The sequence below is a fragment of the Salvelinus namaycush genome, chromosome 3, assembly GCF_016432855.1.
Source record: "Salvelinus namaycush isolate Seneca chromosome 3, SaNama_1.0, whole genome shotgun sequence".
NCBI classification, from domain to species: domain Eukaryota; kingdom Metazoa; phylum Chordata; class Actinopteri; order Salmoniformes; family Salmonidae; genus Salvelinus; species Salvelinus namaycush.
In genome coordinates, this window is record NC_052309.1 from 41,685,660 (window position 1) to 41,702,539 (window position 16,880).

At 41.9% G+C, this 16,880-nt stretch overlaps 2 protein-coding genes across 2 annotated transcripts; both read left to right on the top strand.

Annotated features, from left to right (window-relative positions):
- The first annotated feature begins 651 nt into the window (after nt 1-651).
- Nucleotides 652-5,297, top strand: LOC120044360 (creatine kinase M-type-like). The gene is made up of 8 exons (XM_038988983.1): nt 652-718; nt 2,440-2,646; nt 3,048-3,202; nt 3,371-3,503; nt 3,744-3,915; nt 4,044-4,167; nt 4,294-4,483; nt 4,779-5,297. Exons 2-8 carry the CDS (start codon nt 2,454-2,456, stop codon nt 4,955-4,957), a joined length of 1,146 nt encoding a protein of 381 aa, XP_038844911.1. The 5' UTR covers nt 652-718; nt 2,440-2,453; the 3' UTR covers nt 4,958-5,297.
- Nucleotides 5,298-10,832: 5,535 nt separating this feature from the next.
- LOC120043874 (creatine kinase M-type-like) lies at nt 10,833-16,068 on the top strand. The gene is made up of 5 exons (XM_038988478.1): nt 10,833-10,953; nt 12,583-12,737; nt 12,923-13,055; nt 13,369-13,611; nt 16,007-16,068. The coding sequence occupies exons 1-5, from the start codon at nt 10,848-10,850 to the stop codon at nt 16,066-16,068; spliced, it is 699 nt and encodes a 232-aa protein (XP_038844406.1). The 5' UTR covers nt 10,833-10,847.
- The last annotated feature ends 812 nt before the right edge of the window (nt 16,069-16,880 follow it).

Consider the following 16,880-nt stretch of genomic DNA (forward strand, 5'->3'; position numbering starts at 1 on the left):
TCTCAGTCCACCCCATTCAAATAACCCTTCCACCATCCTAATGTCCCCGTGGAACATTTACTCCAAAAGAAGCGATTCCTCATCTCCTTGGCTATTGACTCCACGAGTCTACTCCCATTTTATTAAAGAAAGAATCGATTGTCGCTAGAATCAATTCTTCTAGGATAGTGTTAGATACATATATCTGCGATACAATAGCATGTTCCTGGATTAAAGAGCAGCTACCAGCTGTCCTTTTATTGTGTTTTAAATTAATGTTTTAAAAAAAGCAGCTAAGCTGACGTATTGATTAGCCTTGATTATTTTAGTTTTGGAGTTGGAGTCAAAAGAGAGTCAATTCCAATTACTCTGCTAGCAGGAGTCGGGAGTCAAATCTTGGATGGAATCCAAAAAACACCAGATCCCCTCCACAGACATTGTGGCAGGGGGACAGGGGGAGGGGTGGGAGGGGTTCAGAGGGTGAGTGTGCAGCTGCAGCCTCGTCTTGGATGACTAAGATGTAAATCCAGTCCTTCCGTAAAGTAAACTGTGTATCAGAGACCGGCTTGGGCCAATGAGAGTCCGGCATGCAGTAAAATGGGCAGCCAATGGCTGCGTGTCTGCCCGGTATATAAGCAGAGGGCAAGGACCTTCAGAGTTGGGTGACCTCTATATTTTGGCTCTGGTGAACAGGATCTGATCCCAAGGACTGTTACTTTTTTTCTTGTCTGGTGTGCAGGTAACTCAATGTTGCGCTTTGTATGAATAGCTAAAGCTTTGTGATGAGGCCAGGTTGGCGGTTTGGACTTGGAAAGGCTTTTGAGCAAAACACTTTTGGGGGGAGAATAGGTTTACAACATGTCATTTTAGAGTTAGCTAAATCATTTTTGGAGGGAGGTGCTATACCTCTCCTGCACATGTAGCTACTTTTCTTTTGTCTTTCTTTTGTCTTTCTTTTGTCTTTTAATTGTCATCATACTTTAAAAAATTAATAGGCTTAACGATGCAAAAGCAATAATGTAAATGTACATATGGAGCATTCTGGAAAGGTTTCAGATCAGTATAATATTTGACAGCATATTTTAGTAGGAGTCTGATTCTCTTGGCTCGTTTGACAAAGACCGATTCGTTTTGAAGAAATTAAGTTGTGAACTGTTGCAAAGTTTTATAAGGTTTGTTTCAGCAAATGGTTCTCTAGTGTGGATACTGAGATAAATAAGTAAGTGTCTCACAATCCGATACAGTATGAGGCGTCTAAACATCTGTGGAACAGGTGTAAAAAAAAATTGCTTGAATGTCTAGCAGTTGCTTTCGGACAGTTACTGTAACAGTCACATCCTTTTCATTGCCTTTGGACATGGGCATGTGATGCAACAACTGTGTCAATAGTTATGTCCAGATGTCCCAGCGTCGTCCGGGTTAGGGGAGGGTTTGGCTAGCCGGGATGTCCTTGTCCCATCGCGCTCTAACGACTCTTTGTGACGTGCTGGGTGCCTGCAAAGTGTCTTCGTTTGCCAGTTGTACGGTGTTTCCTCTGACACATTGGTGCGGCTGGCTTCTGGGTTAAGCGACCAGTGTTTCAAGAAGCAGTGTGGCTTGGCAGGGTTGTGTTTCGGGGGACGCATGGCTCTCGACCTTCACCTCTCCTGAGTCCGTATGGGAGTTGCAGCGATGTGACAAGACTGTAACTACCAATTGGATATCACGAAATTTGGGAGAAAAAGGGGTAAAAGTTTTAAAAAATTAAGAAAAAAATACAATTTGTGAATTGGTAAATGACCTATCAAGTATAGTGAATACAATTCAATTAATGAGTTGGTCTTTAAAATCAATTGACCCTTGTGTTAAGAACTGTAAAAAACAAGAGGGTCTGGAAAGGGTAATGGCATGACAGCCTGTTGGTCTCTCTGATGGATAGGACCCAACGTGTTGAGTGATCGCACTGTAGGGTATGGGGCTATATTGTGAGGGGGGGGGGGGCTCTTTGCGTGAGTGGACGGTGTGGAAATATGTTCCATACATAAGGGAGAAAGGTAATATAGGTTAGGGGTGGAATGTTAGAGGTTGGGGGTGAGGGTGTTAAATATATCCAACAAACGTGCTTCTCCCTCTTATCTATTCCCGAACAGAATCATGACACAGTGGACGGGGACATTGACTGACGTTTGTAACTAGGATATGGGGTACACACCAATAAGAGTTTTTGCAGCCATTTTACTGAGTATCCCCCAGTAATCTTTTAAACGTTGGCCGTCTTTTACGTTAAACGTCTTTTACGGTAAACGTCTTTTAAAGTAAGTTTCGCTGGGCCTGAGACAGAGCACTCCTTATAGACTCTACTCCACTGTCAGTGTCAGGGAACTTCGTTTCAGATAGGTTAATATTAGGTTTTGTGGGTTGTTTTCTGTGCAAATAGACATTAAAGATCTAAAGATTTCCTATTTTCTTTCTCCCCTGCAGTGTTAAACACAATCATGCCTTTCGGTAACACCCACAACAACTTCAAACTCAACTTTAAAGTTGAGGAGGAGTACCCTGACCTCGCCAAGCACAACAACCACATGGCCAAGGTGCTGACCAAGGACATGTACGCCAAGCTGAGGGACAAGCAGACCCCCTCCGGCTTCACCCTGGATGACGTCATCCAGACAGGTGTTGACAACCCTGGTGAGTGACATACATTTCCCATACACCCCCGGAGGATAGTCACTAACCGCCGCAAACACACAATACACCCTGTCAAAGGTAAAGCTGAGCAGGTATCAAAACCCTACAACAGTCTGCACAACCAAGTTAGCACTCTAAGAATCAATCGATCATAATACCATTGCAATTAAAACATATACAAATAATACATGCCATTTAGCAGATGCTTATATCCCATTTACAGTCAAGACATACTAATACCACAACCATATATTATACTAGATTTGCAGGTTACCTTATTCAATATGCAGCATACATTTCACATGTATTCAATATGCAGCATACACCACAGAGTGATATATTAATGTTTGTACTCTGTAGACCTGCTGGCTTCTTACAGCCACTTCTCTCTCTGTCTTCAGGTCACCCCTTCATCATGACCGTTGGCTGCGTGGCTGGTGATGAGGAGTCCTACGAGGTCTTCAAGGATCTGTTGGACCCCATCATCTCAGACCGTCATAGTGGATACAAGCCCACAGACAAGCACAAGACCGACCTGAACTTCGAGAACCTGAAGGTAGGGCTTTGTATACATTTGTTGGACATGTTTTCTTGGTTTCATTCTCGATTAGGTGTAGAATGGAAAGATGGCAAAGGTATCTCTGCAGCACATAGGAGGTTGGGAATCACAGACTTGTTGAAATGTTCAGGTCTAAAACTCTGTTGTGACCTTGTTTCTGTGTAGGGAGGTGATGACCTGGACCCCAACTACGTCCTGTCCAGCCGTGTGCGTACCGGCCGCAGCATCAAGGGATACACCCTGCCCCCCCACAACAGCCGTGGCGAGCGCAGAGCAGTGGAGAGACTGTCTGTCGAGGGTGAGCCACCCAGCTAACAATAGCTACATATGCATCCACAGGATTGTTCATGAAGCTAGGCAGTAAAACTAACAAAAGGGGATTTATCGGAAATTGAGATCCGAATTCTTAATGAATTGGAAATGGAGATCAAAAGTGAATCCTTAGTTGCAATGACTTGTGCATGGTGTCAAATAACTCCATGCAGGGAGATACCATGTTAAGAGTGAGGGGAAACTGAGGGGTTTTCTGTCTCTCCAGCCCTGGACACCCTGGACGGTGAGTTCAAGGGAAAGTACTACCCCCTGAATAAGATGACCGATGCCGAGCAGGAGCAGCTGATCGCCGACCACTTCTTGTTTGATAAGCCCGTCTCCCCCCTGCTGCTGGGCGCTGGTATGGCCCGTGACTGGCCCGACGCAAGAGGAATCTGGTGAGTACCCGAGCACAGGCCCACACCAAAACAATACTGTTTGTGGAACCAGATGGTGTATTGTGCAGAACATCCCACAATGTATCATGGGGATGCGTCATGTGAAACCCCGTCCCTCCTTTCTGAAGGCACAACGATGCCAAAAGCTTCTTGGTCTGGGTGAACGAGGAGGATCACCTGCGTGTCATCTCCATGGAGAAGGGTGGCAACATGAAGGAGGTCTTCAGACGCTTCTGCGTTGGTCTGAAAAGGGTACGTTCTTGTACTCAAACCATTTTGATATGGCACAAAAACACCCCTAAAACAATGGCAATACATGAAACCGCAGAGAGACAAAGACAACAATGTTGATATTGGGTTGTTTCTCTTACTTGACAGATTGAGGAGACTTTCAAAAAGCACAACCATGGCTTCATGTGGAACGAGCATCTCGGCTATGTGCTGACCTGCCCATCCAACCTGGGAACCGGCCTGCGTGGTGGAGTGCACGTCAAGCTGCCCAAGCTGAGCACACATGCCAAGTTCGAGGAGATCCTGGGCAGGCTGCGTCTACAGAAGCGTGGCACAGGTACACACACACACAACAAAAAACACATCCAGAACAGCTGCTGATATATTCAACTCTAATTCGTCACAGATCACAACTGTCTTCCCTTTTACAACAAAACATGTAAAAGGAGCAGAGATTAGCAAGAGCGAAAGCTATTATGAAATAGCCATGTCCCACAGCTGTTAAGACATCTATTCATTGAGTCTGTATTTTGTTGACATCTGGATAATTTATAGTATCAGTAATGATGCAGAGATTGTCTGAGACAAACACTTACACTCGCCTCTCTCCCCATTTTCCTTGCTCTCTCCAGGTGGCGTGGACACCGCCTCCGTGGGTGGAGTGTTCGACATCTCCAACGCTGACCGTCTGGGCTCCTCCGAGGTGGATCAGGTCCAGATGGTGGTCGATGGTGTCAAGCTCATGGTGGAGATGGAGAAGAAGCTGGAGAAGGGAGAGGCAATCGACGGCATGATCCCCGCTCAGAAGTAAAGAGTTGTTGACGTCGCTATTCATCTTTTGTTTTTCTATTGTCAAGTCACGTGAAATCGAGCCAACCAACTACCGCGCAGAGGAAACTGATGGTCGCTCTAGAGACTCTTGACTGCTGCTCACATCTTTTTCTTCAGCCTTTTTCTCCTTTTTTTCCCTTTTCTTCCTTCAGACATTTTTTTCCACTTCTCTCCTGTTCAGTCAGTAACATCCTGGGATCAGTTTCCACTACAGTTGGCTTGCCTGACAGATGTGGCGTCACCTTAATTTGAACATTGGTTCTAAAAAGTTATCATATAAATTGTGATTCAATAAACCTGGCCCCATGAACCAAAACGGATGTCAACATAGCTTGGTCTTTCTTGGTCATACACTCGTGATAAGTCACTGTAAATGTTAAAACAAGTCTAATATTGTTCAATTTAACAATAAAAAAGTGTTTATATGGTCCCACAGTACACAGAGTTAATTGTACACTTTCAAAAGTGTTTTCAATTTCACAGATATTCTGTAAATAGTTGCAAATTAAGTTAACATTGGCCAACACTGGTTTTTGTTGGATTCCCTCTACTCTGGTGTAACATAAAATGTGTAATCCCTCAGAAATGTCTTAACTCTAATAGTGACTACCTTTTAACACACAGGCACTGGCAGGGTTTTCAAAGTGTTGTTACAAAGTAACAATGCAGGTTGAGGCCCACAAATTGGAATCAACATTGAAACAAAATTGTGTGGTGGTTGTGTATTAGCTGGATAGTAGGCAAATATGCTATTAACAAGCCTAACTGTCCAACAATAAAGCATGAACATGAGTAGTTATCAACAGTAAGAGCAACAGCAACAAACAAGTGATGTTAAATATTCATCACTTAACAACATAAACCGGAAACAATGGGTATCCATTCATATTTTTACATTTCCCTGGAAAATTTATATTTCCATGAACATTAGGGAGATAGTTTTAAAGTTCAAAGAATGTTTGTTTTTTATGTTTATGCAATGTGTTTTTGACAACTTTCCTGCAAATTCATGAAAGGTCACACAGCATGTCAGGGCCTTCAGCAGAAGTATTGGAAGCGTGTTTATAAGAACATCAGTAGTTAAAGCGACTTTGGGTCCTTATCAGCAACTTTGAGACCTTGAAAAGCGCTAAATATACTGAACAAAAATATAAACGCAACATGTAAAATGTTGGTCCCATGTTTCATGAGCTGAAATAAAATATCCCAGAAATGTTCCATAGGCAGACATTTGTTTACATTCCTATTAGTGAGCATTTCTCCTTGCCAAGATAATCCATCCACCTGACAGGTGTGGTAAATCAAGAAGCTGATTTAACAGCATTGTTATTACACAGGTGGACCTTGTGCTGGGGAAAATAATAGGCCACTCTAAAATGTGCAGTTTTGTTACACAACACAATGCCACAGATGTCTTAAGTTGAGGGAGCATGCAATTACCATGGAATGTCCATCAGAGCTGTTGCCAGAGATATTAATGTTAATTTCTCTACCATAAGTTGCCTCCAATGTCATTTAAGAGAATTTGGCAGTACGTCCAAACGGCCTCACAACCGCCGCCCACGTGTAACCTCACCAGCCAAGGACCTCCACACACGGCTTCTTCACATGTGGGATCATCTGAGACCAGCCACCCGGACAGCTGAATTTGCACAACTGAAGAATTTCTGCACAAACTGTCAGAAAATGTCTCAGGGACGCTCATCTGCGTGCTTGTCATCCTCTTAAACAGTCTTGACCTGACTGCAGTTCGGCGTCGTAACCGACTTCAGTTGGCAAGAGCTCACCTTCAATGGCCACTGGCATGCTGGAGAAGTGTGCTCTTCACTGAAGAATCCCGGTTTCAACTGTATCGATCAGATGACAGACAGCATGTATGGTGTGGTGTGAGTGGTTTGCTGAAGTCAACGTTGTGAACAGAGGTGTCAGTGGAGTTATGGTATAGGCAGGCATCAGCTACGGACAACGAACACAATTGCAATTTCGATGCACAGAGATACCATGACGAGATCCTGATGCCCATTGTTGTGTCATTCATCCTCCGCCATCACCTCATGTTTCAGTATGATAATGCATGGCCCCATATCGCAAGGATCTGTACACAATTCCTGGAAGCTGAAAATGTCCCAGTTCTTCCATGGCCTGAATAAACACCAGACATTTCACCCATTGAGCATGATTGGGATGCTCTGGATCGACGTGTAGGACAGTGTGTTCCAGTTCCTGCCAATATCCAGCAACTTTACACAGCCATTGAAGAAGAGTGGGACAACATTCCACACAGGTCACAATCAACAGCCTGATCAACTCTATACGAAGGAGATGTGTCACGCTGCTTGAGGCAAATGGTCACACCAGATACTGACTGGTTTTCTGATCCATGCCCCTACCTTTAAAAAAAAAAAGGTATCTGTAACCAACTGATGCATATATGTATGTATTCCCAGTAATGTGAAATCCATAGATTAAGGCCTAATTAATTCATTTAAATTGACTGATTTCCTTATATGAACTGTAAATGAGTAAAATCTTAGAAATTGTTGCATGTTGTGTTTATATTTTTGTTCCGTGTAAATACCATTCATTATTATTATTATTATTTGGTGAAGTTAACAGAATGTTTCTACATTAGGTTGTATTTATGAAAACGTTGGTTTGCATTACGCTATTAAAATGACACACCCTGAAAAAGTATTTGCCCCTTTCTGATTTTCTCTATTTTTGCATATTTTTTGATAGTGAATTTTATCAGATCTTCAACCAAAACCTAATATTAGATAAAGGGAACCTGAGTTTACAAAACAAAATGGATAGTTATTTTATGTATTTAATTAACAATGTTACGCAACACCCAATTGCCCACTTACACTCAATAACTGGTTGTGCCACTTTTAGCTGTAAAGACTCCAACCAAACACTTCCTGTAGTTGTTGATCAGTCTCTTACGCCGCTGTTTCGGAGTTTTGGCCCACTCTTCCATGCAGAACTGCTACAACTCAATGACATTTGTAGGTTTTCAAGCATGAACTGTTCGTTTCAAGTCCTGCCACAACATCTCAATTGGGATTAGGTCTGGACTTTGACTAGACCATTCCAAAACTTTAAATGTGTTGCTTTTTAGCCATTTTCATGTAGTCTTGACTGTGTGTTTTGGATCATTGTCTTGCAGCATGACCAAGCTGTGCTTTAGCTTCAGCTCACAGACGGATGGCCTGACATTCTCCTGTAGAATTCTCTGATACAGAGCAGAATTCATGGTTCCTTCTATTAAGGCAAGTCGTCCAGGTCCTGAGGCAGCAAAGCATCCCCAAAGCATCACACGACCACCACCATTCTTGACCGTTGGTATGAGGTTCTTTTTGTGGAATGCAGTTTGGTTTTCGCCAGGCACAATGGGACCCATGTCATCCAAAAAGGTATACTTGTGAATCATCTGTCCATAGAACATTCTTCCAAGAGTCTTAATAATCATCCAGTTGCTTCCAGGTGCTTTTTGGCAAACTTGAGTCAACTTTTTGGACTACATGGTAATTCTGGGGACATATAGTACCAATCAAAAGTTTTGACACACCTGCTCATTCAAGGGTTTTTCTTTATTTTTTACTATTTTCTACATTGTAGAATAATAGTGAAGACATCAAAAATATGAAATAACACATATGGAATCATGTAATAACCAAAAAATAGTTAAACAAATCAAAATATATTTGAGATTTGAGATTCTTCAAAGTAGCCACCCTTTGCCTTGATGACAGCTTTGCTCACTCTTGGCATTCTCTCAACCAGCTTCATGAGTTAGTCACCTGGAATGCATTCCAATTAACAGGTGTGCATTGTTAAAAGTTAATTTGTGTAATTTCCTTCTTAATGCATTTGAGCCAATCAGTTGTGTTGTGACAAGGTAGGGTTGATATACAGAAGATAGCCCTATTTTGGTAAAAGACCAAGTCCATATTATGGCAAGAACAGCTCAAATAAGCAAAGAGAAAATGCAGTCCATTATTACTTTAAGACATGCAGGTCAGTCAATTCTGAAAAGTTTAAGTACTCTGAAAGTTTCTTTAAGTGCAGTCGCAAAAACCATCAAGCGCTATGATAAAACTGGCGCTCATGAGGACCGCCACAGGAAAGGAAAACCCAGAGTTACCTCTGCTGCAGAGGATAAGTTCATTAGTTACCAGCCTCAGAAATTTCAGCCCACAGAGTTCAAGTAACAGACACATCTCAACATCAACTGTTCAGAGGAGACTGCGTGGATCAGGCGTTCATGGTTGAATTGCTGCAAAGAAACCACTACTAAAGGACACCAGTAAGAAGTAGAGACTTGCTTGGGCCAAGAAACACGAGCAATGGACATTAGACCGGTGGAAATCTGTCCTTTGGTCTGATGAGTCCAAATTTGAGATTTTTGGTTCCAACCGCCATGTCTTTGTGAGACGCAGAGTAGGTGAACGGATGATCTCTGCATGTGTGGTTCCCACAGTGAAGCCTACAGTCCAAAAAAAGGGCTCCCCCTTATCTAAATTCCCAATGTAACCCCAGGTTGAAACTTGACTAGAGAAACTTGACTAGAGAAACTTGACTACCATCTGCCTGGTACAGTTGAAACAAAGATTCATCTGAGAAGAGCACACTTCTCCAGCGTGCCAGTGATGGTGAGCGTTTGCCCCCTGAAGTCTGTTATGACGCCGAACTGCAGTCAGGTCAAGACCCTGGAGAGGATATTGTTTATGACAGTTTGTGCTGAAATTCTTTGGTTGTGCACACCCACAGTTTCATCAGCTTTCCAGGTGGCTGGTCTCAGACGATCCCACAGGTGAAGAAGCCCGATGTGGAGGTCCATGGTTGTCCTGGGCTGGCGTAGTTACACGTGGTCTGCGTTTGTGAGGCCTGTTTGACATACTGCCAAATTCTGTAAATCGACATAAGAGGCAGCTTATAGTAGAGAAATTAACATTCAATTGTCTGGCAACAGCTCTGGTGGACATTCCAGCAGTCAGCATGCTAATTGCACTCTCCATCCAAATTTGAGACATCTGTGGCATTGTGTTGTGTGACAAGACTGCACATTTTCGAGTGGCCTTTTATTGTTCCCTAGCACAAGATGCAGCTGTGTAATGATCATGCTGTTTAATCAGCTTCTTGATATGTCACACCTGTCAGGTGGATTAATTATCTTGGCAAAGGAGAAATGCTAACAGGGATGTAGACAAATTTGTGCACACAATTTAAGAGAAATAAGCTTTCTGTGCGAATGGAACATTTCTGGGATCTTTTATTTCAGCTCATGAAACATGGGACCAACACTTTACATGTTGTGTTTATATTTTTGTTCAGTGTGTGTAAGTGGACAAAGGGAATAAAGGGTAGGGGTGTTCAAGAGAGGGGTTGAGTGTGAGATAGTGGTAAGGGGGCTGAAGAGAGGATTATATATGGTGGGTGGAATGTTGAAGAGGTTATGAGGTTGGGGGTGAGGGTGTTAAAAATATCCAATGCATAAGTGCTCCCCCTTAACTATTCTGAACAGAAACTTGACACAGTGCACATGGATATTGACTGACGTTTGTTACTAGGATACCGTTTAGTCTTTGCGGCTGTTCTATTGAATCTCCTCAACTGTCAGTGTCTGGGAACATTCTTGATAGGTTACTGTTATATTTGGTGGTTTCAAAGTCATTCAGGGGTTCCTAATGTGTCTATACTATGCTGTTTTTCTGTGCAAATTATGGACAATAAAGATCTAAAGATCAAAGTGGTTTTGTTATTTTTTCCCCTACAGTGTTAGAAACGCAAGCCAAGACACCCACAACAACTTCAAACTCAACTTCAAAGTTGAGGAGTACCCTGACCTCACCAAGCACAACAACCACATGGCCAAGGTGCTGACCAAGGACATGTACGCCAAGCTGAGGGGCAAGAAAACCTCCTCCGGCTTCACACAGGATGACGTCATCCAGACAGGTGTTGACAACCCTGGTGAGTGCCACACATCTCCTATACACCCCCTGAGGAGAGACAATAACCACCTCAAACACACAACTCTCAAAAGTAGAACTGAGCAGATATCCCTACAATAGTCTGCACAACCATTGTAGCCTGCTGAGCTAAAGCTTAGGCATCAACCAATCATAATGCCATCGCTTAAGAGATACCAATACCATAATATATAATATAGCCTAGACTATGGTTGAAAAAAACCCATTTACAATAAAGACATATTGACATAGTAAAATAAATAAAAGTGTGTACATTTAAAAAATATATATATTTAATGCTTAAACCCTCATATTAAACACCGATGCTATTCACTAAGTTGACGGTTTATATTTAGGTAGATTTTTTACAGCTTTGTCATTCTAATTAAAATAATTATAATAATCTTAGTACATTTTACATGCAGTGACGTAGTGGTAAAAAAAATAGGTGGGTAAACTCTGATTGCCGGTCGGGGTTAAAAATACAGTGGTTAAAATGTATAGGAACAAAAAAAATGGCCAAACTGCATTTACTTACATTTACCCTCCACTACACCACTGTGTACATGTGATAAGGCCACACAGAGGTCCAGATGTAATTACAGACACATGTGATAATCTGAAGTACCCAAAAAGGCCACTAGATATCATCTGATGAAATAAAATGGAAAACAAATGTGGACATTACCAAAATTCTTTCCAGTAATACCCTCCCTTTGCAACCCTGGATGAAGTGGTAGGAGTTGGTGCTGCCTGGGAGATGATGTAGCCTATAACCAAGACTGCACTCCAGTCATTGAGTGGGATGGACACAAGAACCCTGTTGAAGAGTTTCAATATTGCAACATTGTAATAGAGGTGAAATTGGTACACTGTCTGTTCATGGTGAAAACCAAACTCAAACTGAGGAGAAACGGTCAACTGTCAGGTCAACTGTCAGTTTTAGCGGGAGTCATTGCTCGTGAGTTTCTGAGCAGAAAATGGGAAGCTCGCAAAGGTATTTGCAGGTTTAACATATGCACAAGCTGCAGCAATGTTTGTGGGCTTTAAGTTTCATACAATAGATATCTTCTCCCATATCCATGTTAGCTAATATAATATTGCAGGGATCATCAACTGGAATCAGCCGCGAGCCAATTTTTTTCTTGACAAGATGGTTACGGGGCTGGAACATAATTACAAATCATTTGTAGACTGCATATTGACCGCAAGAAGCCCAAACAGATATAAATATTTGACTAAAACAGAACCATTTCAAACCTTGCTTATATTTGTATACACTCACGTGTCTCTATGTGTGGGAATACTTGGGAACAAATTTCCAAAATGTATATAACTTGGAGCTGATTTGTTGGTGTTTTTACAGTCTTTTATGTCCAACAATTAAATAAAATAAAAATATATATTATTATTTTTTGCTCAGAAAACATGGGGGGGCAAATAAAATCACAAGCGGGCCAAAGTCAGCTGACGGCCCACCAGTTGGGGAATCTTGTAATACTGTATGTGTAACTTGCATTTTACATATCACACACTTTCTTGAAGTCTTGCATAGTTTTACACCACAGTCAGTAAGCCTACTCTGTAGATGTGCTGCCTTCTTACCCTCCTCTCCTCTCTCTGTCCTCAGGTCACCCCTTCATCATGACTGTTGGCTGCGTGGCTGGTGATGAGGAGTCCTACGAGGTCTTCAAGGGTCTGTTGGACCCCATCATCTCAGACCGTCATAGTGGATACAAGCCCACAGACAAGCACAAGACCGACCTGAACTTCGAGAACCTGAAGGTAGAGACGTTCCTCTGACATGTTTTATGGGTTTCATTCACTATAGGAGGAGTACTGCTGAGCAAAAGTAGTGTGGAAAAATTGTGAATAATCTCTTCAGGACATAGGAGGTTGGGAATCACAAACTTGTTTGAGCCACTTCAAATGTTCAGGTCTAAAACTCAGTTGTGACCTTGTCTGTGTAGGGAGGTGATGACCTGGACCCCAACTACGTCCTGTCCAGCCGTGTGCGTACCAGCCGCAGCATCAAGGGATACGCCCTGCCCCTCCACAACACCCGTGGTGAGCGCAGAGCAATGGAGAGACTGTCCGTCAAGGGTGAGCCTCCCATCTACCAATAGCCACATATGCAATCACAGGATTGTGCATGAAGCTAGGTAGTAAGGTGAACAAAAGGGAGTTTATTGGAAATATAGATAAGGCTCGTACTAACAAAGTGCTGATCTCAGCTACATTTTTTCCTCCAGAAATAATATGATTATGGATAGGTGGGGACCTGAACCTATATCAGCACTCCTACTCTGAGACGCTTTGTGGATACAGGTCCAGAATTCTTAGTGAACAGCTTCTAGCTGTTAAGAGTGGAAGGAGGGTAGAACATAATATTTAATGGGTTTTTCTGTGTCTCCAGCTCTAAACACCCTGGACGGTGTGTTCAAGGGAAAGCACTACCCCCTGAAGGGCATGACAGATGCCAAGCAGGACCAGCTGATCAATGACCACTTCTTGTTTGACAAGCCCGTCTCTCCCCTGCTGTTGGGTGCTGTTATGGCCCGTGACTGGCCCGACTTTATAGGAATCTGGTACCCAGAACACAGACCCATTTCCTTTTCTTCCTTCTGCCATTTTTTCTCACTTTTCTCCTATTCAGTCGGTAATGTCCTGGGATCAGCATCCACTGTAGTCGGGCTTGTCTGACAGATGTGGCATCACATGGGTTGTTAAAATGTATCAGTAAAAGTTATCATTGAAACTGTGGTCCAATAAACCTATCTCCATGAACAAATACAGATGTTGACGTCTTTCTTGGTCATGCACTCAATGTAGAGTTAACACTCTTGTTGTATTGTCTCACACTACACTAATATATATACATTTTATTTAACAGGGCAAGATGGCTAAGAACAAATTCTTATTTACAATGACGGCCTACCCCAGCCAAACCCGGACGACAATGGGCCAATTATGTGCCGCCCTATGGGACTCCCAATCATGGCCGGATGATATACAGCCTGGATTCAAACCAGGGACTGTAGTGACACCTCTTGCACTGAGATGCAGCAAGTTAGACCGCTGCAACACTTGGGAGCCCTAATATATCAATATTACAATTTCAAAAGGGTTAGCTTTCTAACAATTTACCAAGTTTATGTTACTCTGGGAGTAGTTGAAAATTAACACTGGCTAACACTGCCTATTGTTGTATTTACTCTTCACTGGCGTCAAGTGTTACAGCTAAACTGCATCAGAGTAAATGTAAACTCTAATAGTGACTACATTTGAACAGTATAGGTTGTAAACGTGAAATGTTATACAAAACCAGCTCTGTGTAAATATTTTGCCTCTAATAGAATGTACCTTTTAACACCGTAGGGTGTAGAATATACTAATAGTTAAAAGTGCTGTTGTTAAGACAGTGTAGCACTTACAGGGTATTCAAAGTGTTGTTACGAAGTCGCAAGGGCACGTTGAAGCTCACAACCTGGAGTAAACATTTATATAGCTTTGTGTGGTGGTTGTGTGTTTGCTGGGTGGTAGGTAAAGATGTTTTCCAAAAGCCTAACTGTCAAATGAAGTTATTATCAGTAGTAAGAGCAACAGCAAGAATCAACTGATGACCAATCATGCAGCAAACATAGAAATCCATTAAACAAAAAAAACAAAAAAGAAACAATGGCAACATCTGTGAATTTAATTTCTCGTCAGCTCCATGTTTCTCACTTTCTCTCTAGACCAAAAGCAACAAGGCTTTTGGGTAACACAATCTCACATTGTTTGTTTCTGAAGGGGTCAAGGGGTGTACAGAATTAGGCGTCCAGGTCAAAATGTGTCTCTTCATCCGTTTCATTGGCCTCTATTGCATATTACATCATTTCCAAAAATAAACAGTTCCAGCATGACAATGTACATTACTTAAATACTGAGCCCCTGGGGTCATAATACTGTGTCCAACAACCATCTATACCACTGACAGTCTCTTATAGGCATACCAGCACACATTGAACTATCTTTCTGCATTTCATAGGTTTGTATTATATTCCACCTGGAAACAATGTCAGCCCATCATTTTTTCCCTTCCCCTTTACATGTTCATCAACCAGATGCTTTACTTTAATTCTGTAAAGACTTAAACAGACGTTACTATTGCTTGAATGCACCCAAGGTTTTCCTATCAGATCTGCCTGACATTTGTGTTTATCAGTGATAGGGTGAATTGAAACATCAATTAAAAATTTCAGAATTTGCAACAACACATTAGACACATTTTACATTTTGTTATACGGGTGGAGAAAATCTGAGACTTGTGAAGTACATTTCTGAATATCCAGTGGATAATCCTTTTAAGTTACATTTGCAGAATTCAGGAAGTAAAATTGTCCAAATTGAACCAATTTCCCTGTAAGTAATAGAAGATTGACTGAAATCATTGCAATTGACCAAAAACCTGCCATTTGTACTTGGTACCATTTCTCTGTGTCCATATATATGTCCAAACACTGACTGCATTTTTATGAATAATGGATATGAATAATTTCAACCCCCCCCCCTCTCCCAAAAACCCAAACTTTGAAGTCATGCAGGATTGCAGGTTGGTATTGTTCCACATTGTCATTGACAGAAACTGCTTTAAACTAGAAGTACTTCCCTTGCTCTAGCTATAAATAAACCTTGAGCTCTAAGATATATACTATATATATACTCATATATTTTCTATACAGCCATAAACTGGCTGATATAAATGCTGATTTTTTATTACGATATTATTCTAAAAAATAAATAAAGTACCTGTGCAAATATCCACAAATTGAAGTGTTCACATTTAAGACATTGGCGCCCTCCAGTGGCTCGTTGTGGGCTTTGCCCGAGATTCCACTGGAAGGAGCTGATTCAAGTCAAAGCAAAGTGCATCAAGGTCTATATTACCTAATGCTAATATACACCACAATGTTATAGGACATAGAACTGACCCTCCTCAGGTCCGTGAATCTATCTGTCTGTACTGTTGAGGGCTGTGTAATGTTGTAGATTAGTATTGCTCTCCTCTATAGGGGATCCTGTCATGGGGCAGAGTAGCAGACCAAACGGCACTGAGGAGGTTCTGAAGAAATGATTTAACGACGTGTCTGTGAAGTGGATGACAGTTGGGAGTGTTTTCGAAAAACAAAACGAGAGGAGGATTGCAAAAACAAACGGACATACGGACAGCAAAAACGCTTGTGGTGAAGATTGAAATAAAAAAGAGATCAAAAGTTAAATGACCACGTTGTTCTGACTGGTTATGTCACCATGAGCAAAAATCCACAACTGAGATCGAGAGCATTACCAGTAAATAATCAGGCAGACATCTTGTAGCCTACATGAACATCATAGTACATCATTCATTCTTATCAGGGGGGAATGTGAGGAAGCCTTTTTTAGCTTATTTTCCAACATTGAGCATGTACTATATGTAGGCATAAGGGGTGCAAGAGAGAAAACACAGCATCCCAGTCACACTGCCTTTAAGGCTCTCTCTCTAAATGACTCATCTGTGTGTCTATGCACTCCCCCCACACCTCACAGCAACCCACAGTCATCAACAGTAGACAAAACCAGTTTGATCTGAAGATAACCAATGCAAAAATGCTAAAGGGTGTCAGAGTTGAGGCACCGGCGTGTGTAACAGTAGGAATGGGATTGGACGGTTGCAGTTACCTCATGAAAAAAAACGGATTTTGATGTTCACCTTCAATGTTGAGAGATAGCTGAAGATAAATCGGCAGGGCACGGAATAGAATCCCCCAAAAATTGCATTGCATCACATTGAAAGAAATATGACTTATTCCAAAACAGGTCTGGATCAAGTATTATCTCTATTTCAATATGTATATTGAGTTTCTCTGAACTATGTAGCCTATTTCAGTGGGCAAACATTGTTAAAAA

What these genes read in the sequence shown, in the direction of transcription:
- LOC120044360 (XM_038988983.1), top strand. Translation starts at nt 2,454, where the DNA reads ATGCCTTTCGGTAACACCCACAACAACTTCAAACTCAACTTTAAAGTT. An exon ending in GGAGAGACTGTCTGTCGAGG is followed by an intron (nt 3,504 to 3,743) that starts GTGAGCCACCCA and finishes CTGTCTCTCCAG; the next exon opens with CCCTGGACACCCTGGACGGT. An exon ending in TCTACAGAAGCGTGGCACAG is followed by an intron (nt 4,484 to 4,778) that starts GTACACACACAC and finishes TGCTCTCTCCAG; the next exon opens with GTGGCGTGGACACCGCCTCC.
- LOC120043874 (XM_038988478.1), top strand. Translation starts at nt 10,848, where the DNA reads ATGGCCAAGGTGCTGACCAAGGACATGTACGCCAAGCTGAGGGGCAAG. An exon ending in GACAGGTGTTGACAACCCTG is followed by an intron (nt 10,954 to 12,582) that starts GTGAGTGCCACA and finishes CTCTGTCCTCAG; the next exon opens with GTCACCCCTTCATCATGACT. An exon ending in ACTTTTCTCCTATTCAGTCG is followed by an intron (nt 13,612 to 16,006) that starts GTAATGTCCTGG and finishes TCTCCTCTATAG; the next exon opens with GGGATCCTGTCATGGGGCAG.